General features: G+C 39.0%; 1 protein-coding gene across 2 annotated transcripts in view; it reads left to right on the forward strand.

The window, feature by feature from the left end:
- plcb1 (phospholipase C beta 1) overlaps positions 1–12,341 on the forward strand; it is a 61,026-nt gene that overhangs the window by 1,238 nt on the left and 47,447 nt on the right. For both annotated transcript variants that reach the window (XM_055171445.2, XM_055171446.2), the window contains exons 2-3: positions 1,120–1,197; positions 11,348–11,416. In XM_055171445.2, coding sequence (XP_055027420.1) covers positions 1,120–1,197; positions 11,348–11,416 — 147 coding nt within the window. The remainder of the gene's footprint in view (positions 1–1,119; positions 1,198–11,347; positions 11,417–12,341) is intronic.

Here is a 12,341-nt window from a genome sequence, read left to right on the forward strand (position 1 = left end):
AAGGTTCTTTGTAGTGAAAAAGGTTTTTATTAAACTACTAAAAGATGACTCAATGCTATGCACAGTTCATTGCATTGCATTGCTGTGAAATACAATTTTTAGCATCATTATTTTTAAAGATGAAGTTTAATAGAGAGATTAATGAATATATACTTGAGTATTTAATGTTTCCCCTATTTCTTTAAAGACTTCAGCACTCCAGCAGGATCTGAGAATGTTCTCAATGGATGTGGAGAAATCTGACCTTTTGTACAAAGTAGTTAACATGCTTAATGTCACCAATATGCTTAGTGACCTAGTAATGGGTTTTCTTTCCATTTTACATCACATTTTCAAAACCCTTAAAAAACTCTGATGTTCTTTATCTGGTTTTAGACAGTTTGCTGTATATAAGTTGTGTTTTTCACGAGCTGTCATCGCTTTAAATGAATGCAGTAGATAATGTAGAGGTCTGACTAATGTCCCTTTACAGCTTTACCATAAGCTTATGCTGAAAATGTTGAGCATTTCCCAGCAAATAAAACTGGATATGTTGGCCTGTTGCTATGGTTACTTTCATGCTTTAAATCACTGTCTTCTTGCCTGCCTTACATTAGCTAAGACACGCTCAGCCGCCCAACTCAGACGTGCAGTAAGAATGCAGGCAGACCCACGCAAGATCTAAAATAACACAATCAATTACAGATCTCTTTACAAAGAGCCCGCTGCTGTCCTGAGTCTCGCTTGAGGGGAAAATGCTACCTTTCTTTATCAGACATTAGCCTGTTCTTTATAGACAGGCACGGCCGTGTCACCACGGGCTGCAGTTTCAGCTTGAACAGTATATGGGGTGTTTTGGATACATTATAGGCTGCAAGAATATTGTGACTTTCACCTGTGGGGAAATTATGAGCCAAAATGATTCCTACTAAGATAGGACTCTTATGCAACGTGTGAGTCAAACCTCAAATTTTGAGACTCTGGATTGAAAGCATATAGCGAGAAACATGTGGATTGCTATAGAAATCTTATGTGTCTTTCTAGTGCCAGAATTACTTTTATTCCTTCTTTAGAAACACAGTGTAGGTTCTTTAACTTCATATAAATATACTTGTATTATAATTTTCATTTTCTCCTCAGGATTCGTCTACGGTGACCCCGGTGACGTTGCGTGTCGATCCGCAGGGCTTCTTTCTTTACTGGACCGACCAGAATAAGGTAAAATGTCTCGAATCATTTCAAGGCTTGTAACAGAGTAATGAAAATCAATCATTAAAAGCTCATCTATTATTTGAATATATTGAGCCGAAAGGGGCTGTGCTGTTTGTAAAACCTTACGAAAGAAGAACATTTCAAGTATGTCCGAGATACAAGCTGTCAAACAGGTTAAGTGACCGTGACAGTCGATGTGACAGAAAATCAAGAACATCACACACAATTCATCAAAAACAAAGCAGTTTATTTCCTTTAAGGAATGGTGTGACTTTTGAAATCCCTTTAAGCTGAAGTTTACCCGGAGGAAATGATGTAGATGGACTTTATTGTCCAGATGGAGCGCTGACAGCCAACTGCTCACATAGCCTCAGAGTTTGGCTTGTAGAGATGTCCCATTTTTAATCCGGTTTTGTTTTCAGAGCCTGCAAGTCATCAAGCTGTCTGTTTGTCTGTCATATATGTTATTGTGATATATACCTGCTCATTCTTTATGGAGGGTTAGTTTGAAATAGCATCTAATAGGTTGTGTTGAATGATAATTGCTTTGAAATGATGTGACTGGAGTTGCGTGTGGGTGCAGCGCAGGAAGTCACAATGTATTAAAAAGCAGAATTGTTTCTCTGTGGGAAGCCAGATGGTTATTACAGTCTCATTTCACAAGAATCTATTTGGTAAGATAACATCCAGTTTATTTTACCTTTAAAGAAGCCTTGGAATTTTCAAAAGCATTTTATCTTGTCTAAATCATTGAGCGCTACTAAAGTTGATCTTATCGGTTTTGGGCAAGTGATGTGCTCACCTACCATGACCTTGATTTTGGCTCAAAACACTGCCTGAAATGCATGAACTCGCTGAAAGAATTTGTCTTTTAGCTTTGAAAGTAATTTCCTTTTAAACTGCAGATTTCTTCATTGGATGTAAATGTTGCGGTGCATTATGGGTATTATGGGTTTCACTGTCTGGCAGGAGTGTAACACCATCAGTGAGGTGCTTCTGTAAGCTGTGAACTTTTCAAGATTTTTCTGTTACATTCCTAAACAGACAAATGCAATGCTTTTGTAGTTTTTCCTAAATATATTATTGGGAAAATGTTATAGTTTTATAATGCACACAAACATAGAGTAATAGAAGTCTATAATGTAACTGTGGGTTCACACCAGATGCAAGTTCAACGATTTGCGCGAGTACATACAAAGTCAATGCAAAGACGCGATCAGATGCATCCTCGCGTGGATGACGAGATATGGGCAGCGAGTTGCCGCGAAAACATGCGCTATTCGCCTCAAACGCGTCTTCGCCCAAGTTGAAAATATTCAACTAGAGCGGAAAATTTGCATGACACAAAGTTAAATCCCATGAGTAATATAGTGCGAGTAACACAATGCTGCGCATTTAGTGTGTTATTGTGACAATCTTAAGTGGTTTGCATTTTCCAAATGTTAACAAAATGTTAAGCCTGATTTATACGTCTTGCTCCTTAGCTACATCCTAATGTGCTCCTCTTAAAAAATGTAACAACGTGTCAATTTTATGCAGAGTGATGTGATTGGTCCGCTTAAACCCCTCCTCTCAGATAAAAATATCTGCGTCACATTTTTGCTTGCACGAGTAAAACAAAGATGGACCAAGTTGAGGAGCGATATTTAACAGAAGAGGCTGTCCGTTTTAGGGCTGCTGGATTATGTAAAAATCATAATCACGATTATTTAACACGATTACTTAATGGCTGTAAAACATGCATTTATACATGCACACATACAGTTAGGCTTGGACTGTATCCAAATTTTGATACCGTCAAACCTCCTCCCTATTTTACCTCCGTATACGGTATTACCGCGAATAATTCTAAAATAATGATGTAAGGCTCAGACAGCATCACCAAACTGTTGGGTTGTGTCTTAACCCTTCAGAAATGAATACCAAAAACTAATACTGAAAAAATAACAAGCACAACAATATTAACAACTTTTATTAGCAACAAAGTGCAATAAAAAGTGCAAATACAGCAGTCAAACAGAATTAAATTAACATAAACATCCAGAACAGTTTTCGCGCAAAGACACGCACACAAATCAATTTAATTAAATCGCACCACCCGAACAACTTTTAATAAGAAAGAGAAGCTTATAAAAAAGTGCATATAGACCCATTCGCGGTGACCTTTTTGTTGCACAATTTGCTAATTGCCTCGTCTGTATTTACCGCCTCTCCCTTTTCGTTCGGTCGAAACCCGAAGAGTGGTGCATTCAGAAGTGCATTAAACACATCGGTCCAGCAGAACGCGAGTCATATTTAAAACACCATCGTTTGAATGCATATAGATTTACAAACATAAACAGGATTATTACTTAGTGATCTGATTTATGACAGATGCATGAGCGCAGCTCTCTGCGCGTGCGAGAGAGACTGAGACGGAGAGCGATGCCACGAGGCAGCTGATTACATTTTAAACGCGAGGGATAGTTTGCCTCTGCTCGCTTGAAACGCATAAAACTTAACAAATACATAAAGAATTATTACTTTGTGTTCGGACAGATGCGAGAGCGCGTGCTTGAGAGAGGCGCAGCTGCATAATAGAGACAGAGCGCAGTTATACTAATTTGAAAACCACGCCCACCGGGGGGAAAACAATCAATCCGTCTCCATTGACTTTGTATTGTGAGAGGCCGCCCCCTTGTCATTTCTGGCTTATAACAACAACAGAATAATGCCTAAAAGCTGCTGTGTGACAATATGTACAGCTATAAAAAAGTGGATCACCGACTACGTTTCCCTTTAGTGGGCACAGTTCTACTAATGGTAGTACTATGAAAAGTTGCCTGTTTCCACTTTTGTGTCTTTAAACGCTCGTTTTTTGGGGTCGACAGCTTATAAAGCTTATTCCTGTGTTTTTTGGCTTGTTAGCTGTACATATTGTCACACAGCAGCTTTTAGGCATTATTCTGTTTTTTGTTATAAGCCAGAAATGACAAGGAAACAGCCTCTCGCAATACAAAGTCAATGGAGACGGATGGATTGTTTCCCCCCCGGTGGGCGTGGTTTTCAAATTAGTATAACTGCGCTCTGTCTCTATCATGCAGCTGCGCCTCTCTCAAGCACGCGCTCTTGCATCTGTCCGAACACAAAGTAATAATTCTTTATGTATTTGTTAAGTTTTATGCGTCTCAATGGAGACGGATGGATTGTTTTCCCCCCGGTGGGCGTGGTTTTTAGGTTATGACGCGCTGCGCTCTGTCTCTATGCACTTTAATGCAACAATGAAGAAGTATAACAGAAACCTGACGCATACTGTGGAGAGGCTACAGGGTACTATACTGCCCTAAAAGGCTAAGTGCAGTAACTACGCAAACACTGAAACCTAGAAAAATGCCCTTAAAGTTTTTTACACCAGACAGTCAAACATGTTACTGCAATTTTGGCACACAAGTTTTTCTGAAATTGGACAAAATTGAACCAGGAGACTTTGTCACAAGACACATCAGATCTCAAAAAGCCCATTTCAACCCTTAAAGGCAAGTATATATCGCTGCAGCCCGGAGACTGCAGGTGGGAGGAGCTTATGCCGCAAATAGGAGGAGCTTATGCCGCAAGTAGGAGGGATTTCAGAAATGTGCAAGTAGGAGGAGTTTACGCTTCAAATGGGACGGTGGTGAATCCTCTGGAAGTTTGTACAGCCCACTTGCAGCTAAAGCTCCACCCACTTGCTGCTAACCCACCCATTTGCAGATGGCTCCGACCTCCGTTTATACCCCTTTCCTTAAAGGGGCAATAAGTAGGATTTACCCCATCTAGTGGTGGAATTATATTTTGCATTTAAACAAACAGTGCTTTCTAGCGCCTCTCCTTTCCAAATGTGTGTTGCAACTACGGTAGCCGTTATGTAATCACTGATCTCCTTGTCCGTCGCAGGCGGTTCACGTGTTTTGAATGAAAATGTGTTGTGGAAACGCGTTGGTAGGCTAGTGCTTTTTGTCCCTCTCTGCTATTATAGTTTATTAATATGCCTCCTTGGACTTACCCGTTCAATGCAAGTAAAGAGGAGAAATTCTAACCTTACAAAGAAAAGTCAGATCACTGGCAGAGGTCATTTGACACCAACGAGGGCATATTTATGAATAAAGACATTGATTTTCATTAATAAAACACTTAAAATCCTACTTATTGCCCCTTTAACTCAAATTTGACCAAATGCGTAGTTACTGAGCTTTGGCTTTGTAGGGCAGAATAGGTTAGACGCAAAACTATGAATTAGGCTTAACTCAAAACTTGATGCATGTTGAGGTTTGAGGGAAATATAACCTTTAACTTTTTTTTATTAAACTGTCTCATTGTCTTATAAATCTATACTTTTATTATTGGTAAGAAATAGTTTCATCTGTGTCTGTTGGTATCGCCTCTGTTGTTGAGGAACATCTGTGACAAAGCTGATGCTTCAAGTGAATTCAGCTGAAATCTCCAATAAGTCTCTTAAGCTTTGACGGGATAACTCTTAAGAAATCAAAAGTTTCCCTTGAGGCAGTAATGTGTGTCACTTGATTCTTCACAGTTCAAACCAGACAGTATACTCAACAGGAAGTGAGGTCACATAAGTTAAGTGTGAATTTAATGTCATATCCTCTTCCTCATCCATTAGATCAATTAGGACTGAAGCCGCAAACTTTATCATGTCACTTTACTTTTCCGACAAGACGGCGGAAATATCAGATGGGCACACACAGTGAATAATGTTAGGATAATATCATCTGAGTGACTCAATGCTTCCAGATGGTATTGAATAAAACGCTGCTAATTGTGATGGACTGTAAGATGTCCTTACACGAGCGGGAAACAATGACATCTCAAATGACATTACAGTTTAATGGTCTTATAAACACTGATGGGTACCAAAACACATTCCTAATCATAAAGCCAATTAGATTTCCATTACGGAAGTGGGGAAGATTGTCACAAACATAACTGTTTTCTTGATGATACATTTCTTATTTCCTTCAACTATGACCTGGATATGTATGAGATTAACCCTGAATATGTTTACTTGATAATCTACTGACAAAATCAATGAAATCAGTGAATATAATCCCAACAGTTAAACCTTCAGTCCATAAAACGCACAGTGAATTCCAGTACAGGAGCCACTGGCCAATAGTAATATTGTTATGCAAACCAAGTGTCTTTGAATCAATACATGTGAGTCTATATTTAGAAACACTGCAGGCCTGATTGTCTCCAATGAGAAAAACATGGCAGTCACTCACAACCGGCACTGTTATTGAATATTGCCGCACATTTGAAGTGGATACAGAGTGAATAAAATGCATTTTTTTCGCTGGACTAACACAAGTTTGATCATATAATCTCAGTGGATTTTCATCCTGCACAGAATCAAGCGTCTGCGCTGACTGACTGCAGAACCTGCGAGCTGATTTCAAGTGGGTCTGGTGCATGTCTTGAAATTGCTTTAACCCGAGTCCCCTTCATAGACCACCACAATCCCCTGTTGCCATGGAGCTGGTGAAGCTCGCACCGACACACTTGAATTTTCACCGGTGTAGAGAGAGAGAGAGACAGACATGACATGACAAATGCTTTCATTATTCAGACGGCCGTGACCTGTTATTTGCAATTATTGTAAATATCATACGGTCACATTAGAAAGGGAAACTTCTGTTGTTTGTGGTGTTTACCAAGGCGAAGGTCACTGTTCCTCTTGCTCATGGTTTGTGATTGATAGTCTTCATGTAGCTCAATTGTTAAAGGAGCAGTATGTAAGAAAATTTATATCAAATAATCATAAAATGGCCCTGATATGTCACTAGACATTAAGAAATAATTTTCATTTCAAATATTTATATCACTGACAACAGTGGTCTGGCCAGGATATTGTCATTTAAAAAGTGGAGTTGCAGCCCTTAACTGATGTTTATGTTGTCATTTTGTGTATTGGCCACAAGTTGTATGATTGCAGTACCAGTTTTAGCCACAAGTTTTGTGATTGCAATACCACTTTTGGCCACAATCCTACATACTGTTCCTTTAATGCTTTGCATTAGCAACACACATGCCATGGGTTTGATCCGCACATACTAACTACACAGATGTTTTGGATGATAGCTTCTGATGAAGGCATCAATGTTAATTTAGTTCCAATAAGAAAGTTTGTCTTCATTTGCTGATTGTCTAAAATAACCAGGCGAAAACAAGGAGGGTAGCAACATTTAATTATATCTTATCACTTTATCATCATACAGACTGTACTGTGTGTTTTTAAAGATATTTATAATCACCTATTGTCCACAGGTGTGCTATATCAGGCATTCTAAAACGAGGATAGACAGTTTTAACATTTAAACTAGAGATGTAGAAATAAACAGAAAACACATCTTCACTTTAAAATGCATTACTGAAATCTTTTTTACAATTTACAAATGACTTGCGTCAGAGTCTCGCGCTACACGTGATTGTGTGTGTTTGTAAAAGCGAGTTCAAAATTTACTATCATGAAGAATAAATCTGAACCTGGACCACAAAATCACAACGGATGTATTTGTAGCAATAGCCAACAAAATTTTGTATGGGTCAAAATTATGGAATTTTAGAAATGAAGATATTTGGTTATTTTCCTACCGTAAATGTGTAAAAAAATGTATTTATCATAAGTAATAGGTGTTGCTAAGGACTTCATTTGGACAACTTATATTCCTTAAAACTACCACTCCAATTCTCTCCGATACATCATAAAGTTATTTATCTTTGTCAATTCACGCACATGCACCATTCTTATCAATAAGTGATTGTGAATGTGTGGTGTAGTTTTTATATTAATATACTAAATGTGATTGTACCCTGCTATGTGCTAATTAGGGATGTAGCGATTAATACCGAGTTCAGACTGCACGATTTTAGCCCTGATTTTGACTCGCCGACAGGTTTTGAGAAATCGCCGACAAATGGCCGAAATCACAGGCAAATCGATGCTCGTGCACGCGAGTGACAATCACACAGTGTGAATTATAAAAGACGCGTTCTGAGAGGATCGCCGACGAGTCGCCGACCCCCGTGAGATATTTGGCATGCTAAATATCTGGACCGGTCGGCAATTCAAAATCATGCCGTGTGAAATGTGTTTTGACTGACAATAACATCGGCGATGACCTACAGCCAATGAGAGAGCAACATACAGGACAGCTGGAAGTTCGGGGAGGAGTCTCTCAAAACATTTCCTCCTTCATAATTTTTATTTCTTCTTCTTTCTGCTGCAAATGAGCGCACATGCAATTTGTATGGTAAACTTCTTGCGGGTGACCATTTTTAATAATAATCCCAGTCTCACGTGAGAACTCCGGTCTTGCACGCGTGACCTCGCGTTGTTTCCTTCGCGTCACTTCTCGCGTGCTTTTGGTTGTGAGACGAAGTTTGCGGACCGGGACAAAGTTATCAGCGATTTTTCTTACGGTAAAGTCATGCAGTATGAAAACCTTTGTCGCCAATCCATCATGCAGTCTGAAACAGCAGCGACTAAAGGCTACCCCAGATAGTCAAGCAGTGTGAAAACATCTGTGACCCGACTAGTTTGAAAATCATACAGTCTGACTAGTTTGAAAATCATACAGTCTGAAAATTTCTCAATTTTTTTGTCTATTTTTAAACCATGGTCGCTTGGAGTTGGGGTTAGAATTGGGGGTTGGGTTAGGATGTCATTTTATGTAACAAAAACTTGCTTTAACCCCAAACCCAAGCGACAATGGTAAAAACCAACCAAAAATAAAATGACGCGAAAAGATGTGCGGTATTAAGTAAACGGAAGGACTGGTTTATCTCATGCATGTAAAATTGGAATTTGGCATAGGCCTATGTATTGCACAATAATCGTGTTATTTCTATGCATTTCATGAAAATGGGATGATTTTAACATTTACATATAGCTTAATGTATGTACACCGATCCAGGGGCATTGCACAAGATCTCGGGCCCTATGCATAGGCAGTCCTGATGGGCCCCTATGCCCCATTCCCATAATATATTCCAGACTTTTCAAGGGCCCTCTTTTCCTTTGGGGCCCTGGTAATCAGTACTGGTTTTACCCCCAGTCCGATGCCCCTGCACCGATCAGCCATAACATTATGACCTAATATTGTGTAGGTCCCCGTTTTGCCACCAAACAGCCCTGACCCGTCAGGGCATAGACTCCAATAGACCTTTCTATCAGAACCAGCATTCACTTTTTCAGCAGTTTCAGCTCCAGTAGCTCATCTGTTGGATCGAAACAACACGGGCCAGCCTTCGCTCTCCACGTGCATCAATGAGCCTTGGCCGCCCATGACCCGGTCGCCGGTTCACCGCTTTTCCTTCCTTGAAGCACTTTTGATAGAATCTGACCACTGCAGACCGGGAACACCCCACACGAGCTGCAGTTTTGGAGATCACAATTTGGCCCTTGTCAAGGTCACACAAATCCTTACATTTGCCCTTTTAATCTGCTTCTAACACATTAACTCACTTGTCCTCAAAGTCCAAATCTGCAGAAAGTTTTAGTGAAGTCTATTCATGCCTCGACGAGTCGGGGCTGTTTTGGTGGCAAAAGTGAGACCTACACAATATTAGGCAGGTGGTCATGTAAGGAATAATTGACAACGAGCCAATGAATTATAAGAAAATAATGCACACCCAAGGTGCAATGCGGCACGACGCGAAGCAGAAGTATTACACCGTGGGTGTGCATTATTTTTAAATAATTCAAAGGACCAGAGTCAATTATTCCTCTTATACCATGGTTACCACAAACATTGCTCTGGTGCCTATTTTTAAGACATTTGACAGATTAGGTGTGTGTTTATCAGAAATTAATGCATACCCATGCAACATTTCCCAACCAACCAGAATACAGCATTCAACAGACCCGTGGTATAAAATGTTATAATGGCTGATCGTTGTATAAGACTATTTTACTCAAAACTTGCCACAAAATAAAAACAGAAAAAGTACCGTTTTAATAAATAATTGGATGTTTGTAGATTTTTGTTGGACACGAAGGAAAGCTATGGGAATGCATGTGTTAAGCACAGGTCACTAAAACATCGCTACAATTAAACAATCATGACTTTGTGTGTAGTGATGCACCGATGTATCGGCTGCCGATTTTTGATGAATTTGAAACCATCGGCATATCGGCATTAGCACGAGAAAGGCCGATACCGATTGTTTATTACTTAACTGCATAAAGAAATCCATTATATATAAAAAATGAGCTAATGTTGTTAATAAAATAAATGCTGAATAGCAAAAACCACCTTTGAAGGTTGTTATGCTGTCTTATTATATTTGTTTTAGCTTAATTTGTGCCTCTCTTATTATGTTGGTCAGTTGAATGTTAATTAGATCAAATCCATTTTTAGTAAAAATAATTTGATGCAGAAATAAACTAGCTAATAGACCAACTGTATAGTATTGTATTAGTAGTGTTTAATATCGGTATCGGCATCGGTATCGGCCAGAGTTGTCTATTTAAATCGGTATCGGCCCAAAAATATCCTATCGATGCATCCCTTGTGTGTTATTATGAATGATTATAGAATAAATATACACATGTTCTTTAGATTTTGTATATCCTGTCATACTGCAGTACACTAAGGTGATTGTTATTTAAATATTTGATAAGTTGTTTTATTCACTGGAACATTTGAGGATACACAAGCAGCTTCTATTATTATCCTCCAATCATTTGCAGTCTTGCATAAATGATATAAAGAGAAAATGGCTTTTCCTTTGTTCCAGCTCAGCCGCGCCACAAGATCGCCATCAGCTTTAGCTTCGTCTGCAGCTGTCAGAAGTCATATCTGTCATCCTGTGCATTACACACTACAGATGCAAATATTACAGTGGTCTAAATTTACATCATCTCAATAGGAGTGTGTGTGTTTGAGAGAATCATTTGCTTTTTTCTTGTTAATATTTGATCTTTGTGCATGAATTGCTCTATTTAGTGTGCATCTACTTAATTATTGATTCTTAGTTTCCTCTGTCAACATTTCCAGTGACGTTCCCTATGACTTCCGAATGGCTTTTGTGGTATTTAAAAACATATTGATTTATCATGCAATGTGTGACATTTATATTGAGCTGTAAAATAAAATGCATATGCCCCTCCCCTTTTCAGGAAACTGACCTATTGGACATCAGCCACATCAAGGATGCAAGAACAGGAAAATGCACCAAAACTCCAAAGGTAAAACTTGATTTATATCACTTCATCAAACTGAATCAATAACAGTCAATGTTACCAATGCATTTTGATAAGTTCTTTAGACACAATGTCATAATGTCTTTTTAATAGTGTTTTATATGTTCTGACATGAACGATCACAGCCTTTTGCCTCTTTCTGCTTTATCAAAATGTTGCGGTTCATCTTAGAACAGGTTGGTTCAGTTCAACCTTTATCAACCCATCATTAAAAAAGCGTGGGAAAGCCGGTTGCGCTCCACAAGTTAGCGGTAACCACCTGACTGTTCGGTTTCTTCCATTTATAAGTCTGTCCTTGTTTAAAGGAGTTTTGGGCATTAATAAGTCACCGTATTCTGTTTCCTATGCTGTATTTAGGTTAATAGCTCTTGTGGGTGATAAGGATCTCTCTATGAGGGTAATGGTCTGTTCAGCTTGGTGTGTAATAGCCACAGGCACACAGACACCCATGTACCCATGCTATATCTAGATGAGTCCAGAATCTAAATCTGAAGCCTGAGGGCCAGGGGTCTGTCATGTGAACTCATTTCCCACTCAAAGTCACACATTATGTGTCTGAAACATGAGTAAATATCAGTTTTAGTGAAATGTGTTTCAGTAGCTCAAATGCTAGAGCATTGCATAAGCATCATAAGGTGATGGGTTTGATACCAGGGATCACTTTAAATCCGTCATTGAAAAAAATCTGTTAAATTATTCTCTGATATACATACAAGTTTTTTGGCTTTATGAAGTGCAAAAATGATCCAGAGTCAGTTTTACCCTATAGGATTTGCCTTTAGAAGGAAATGGTCTATTATTACCTTATTTGAAAGGGTCATGAATAATAATGTTGAGCTCTGCTCTGATTGGCTGTTTCTCAGAGCAGCTCCTTCAGTAGCTCTGTGTGTGTGTAAACAGATCTTATGTT

The sequence above is a fragment of the Misgurnus anguillicaudatus genome, chromosome 7, assembly GCF_027580225.2.
Source record: "Misgurnus anguillicaudatus chromosome 7, ASM2758022v2, whole genome shotgun sequence".
NCBI lineage: Eukaryota > Metazoa > Chordata > Actinopteri > Cypriniformes > Cobitidae > Misgurnus > Misgurnus anguillicaudatus.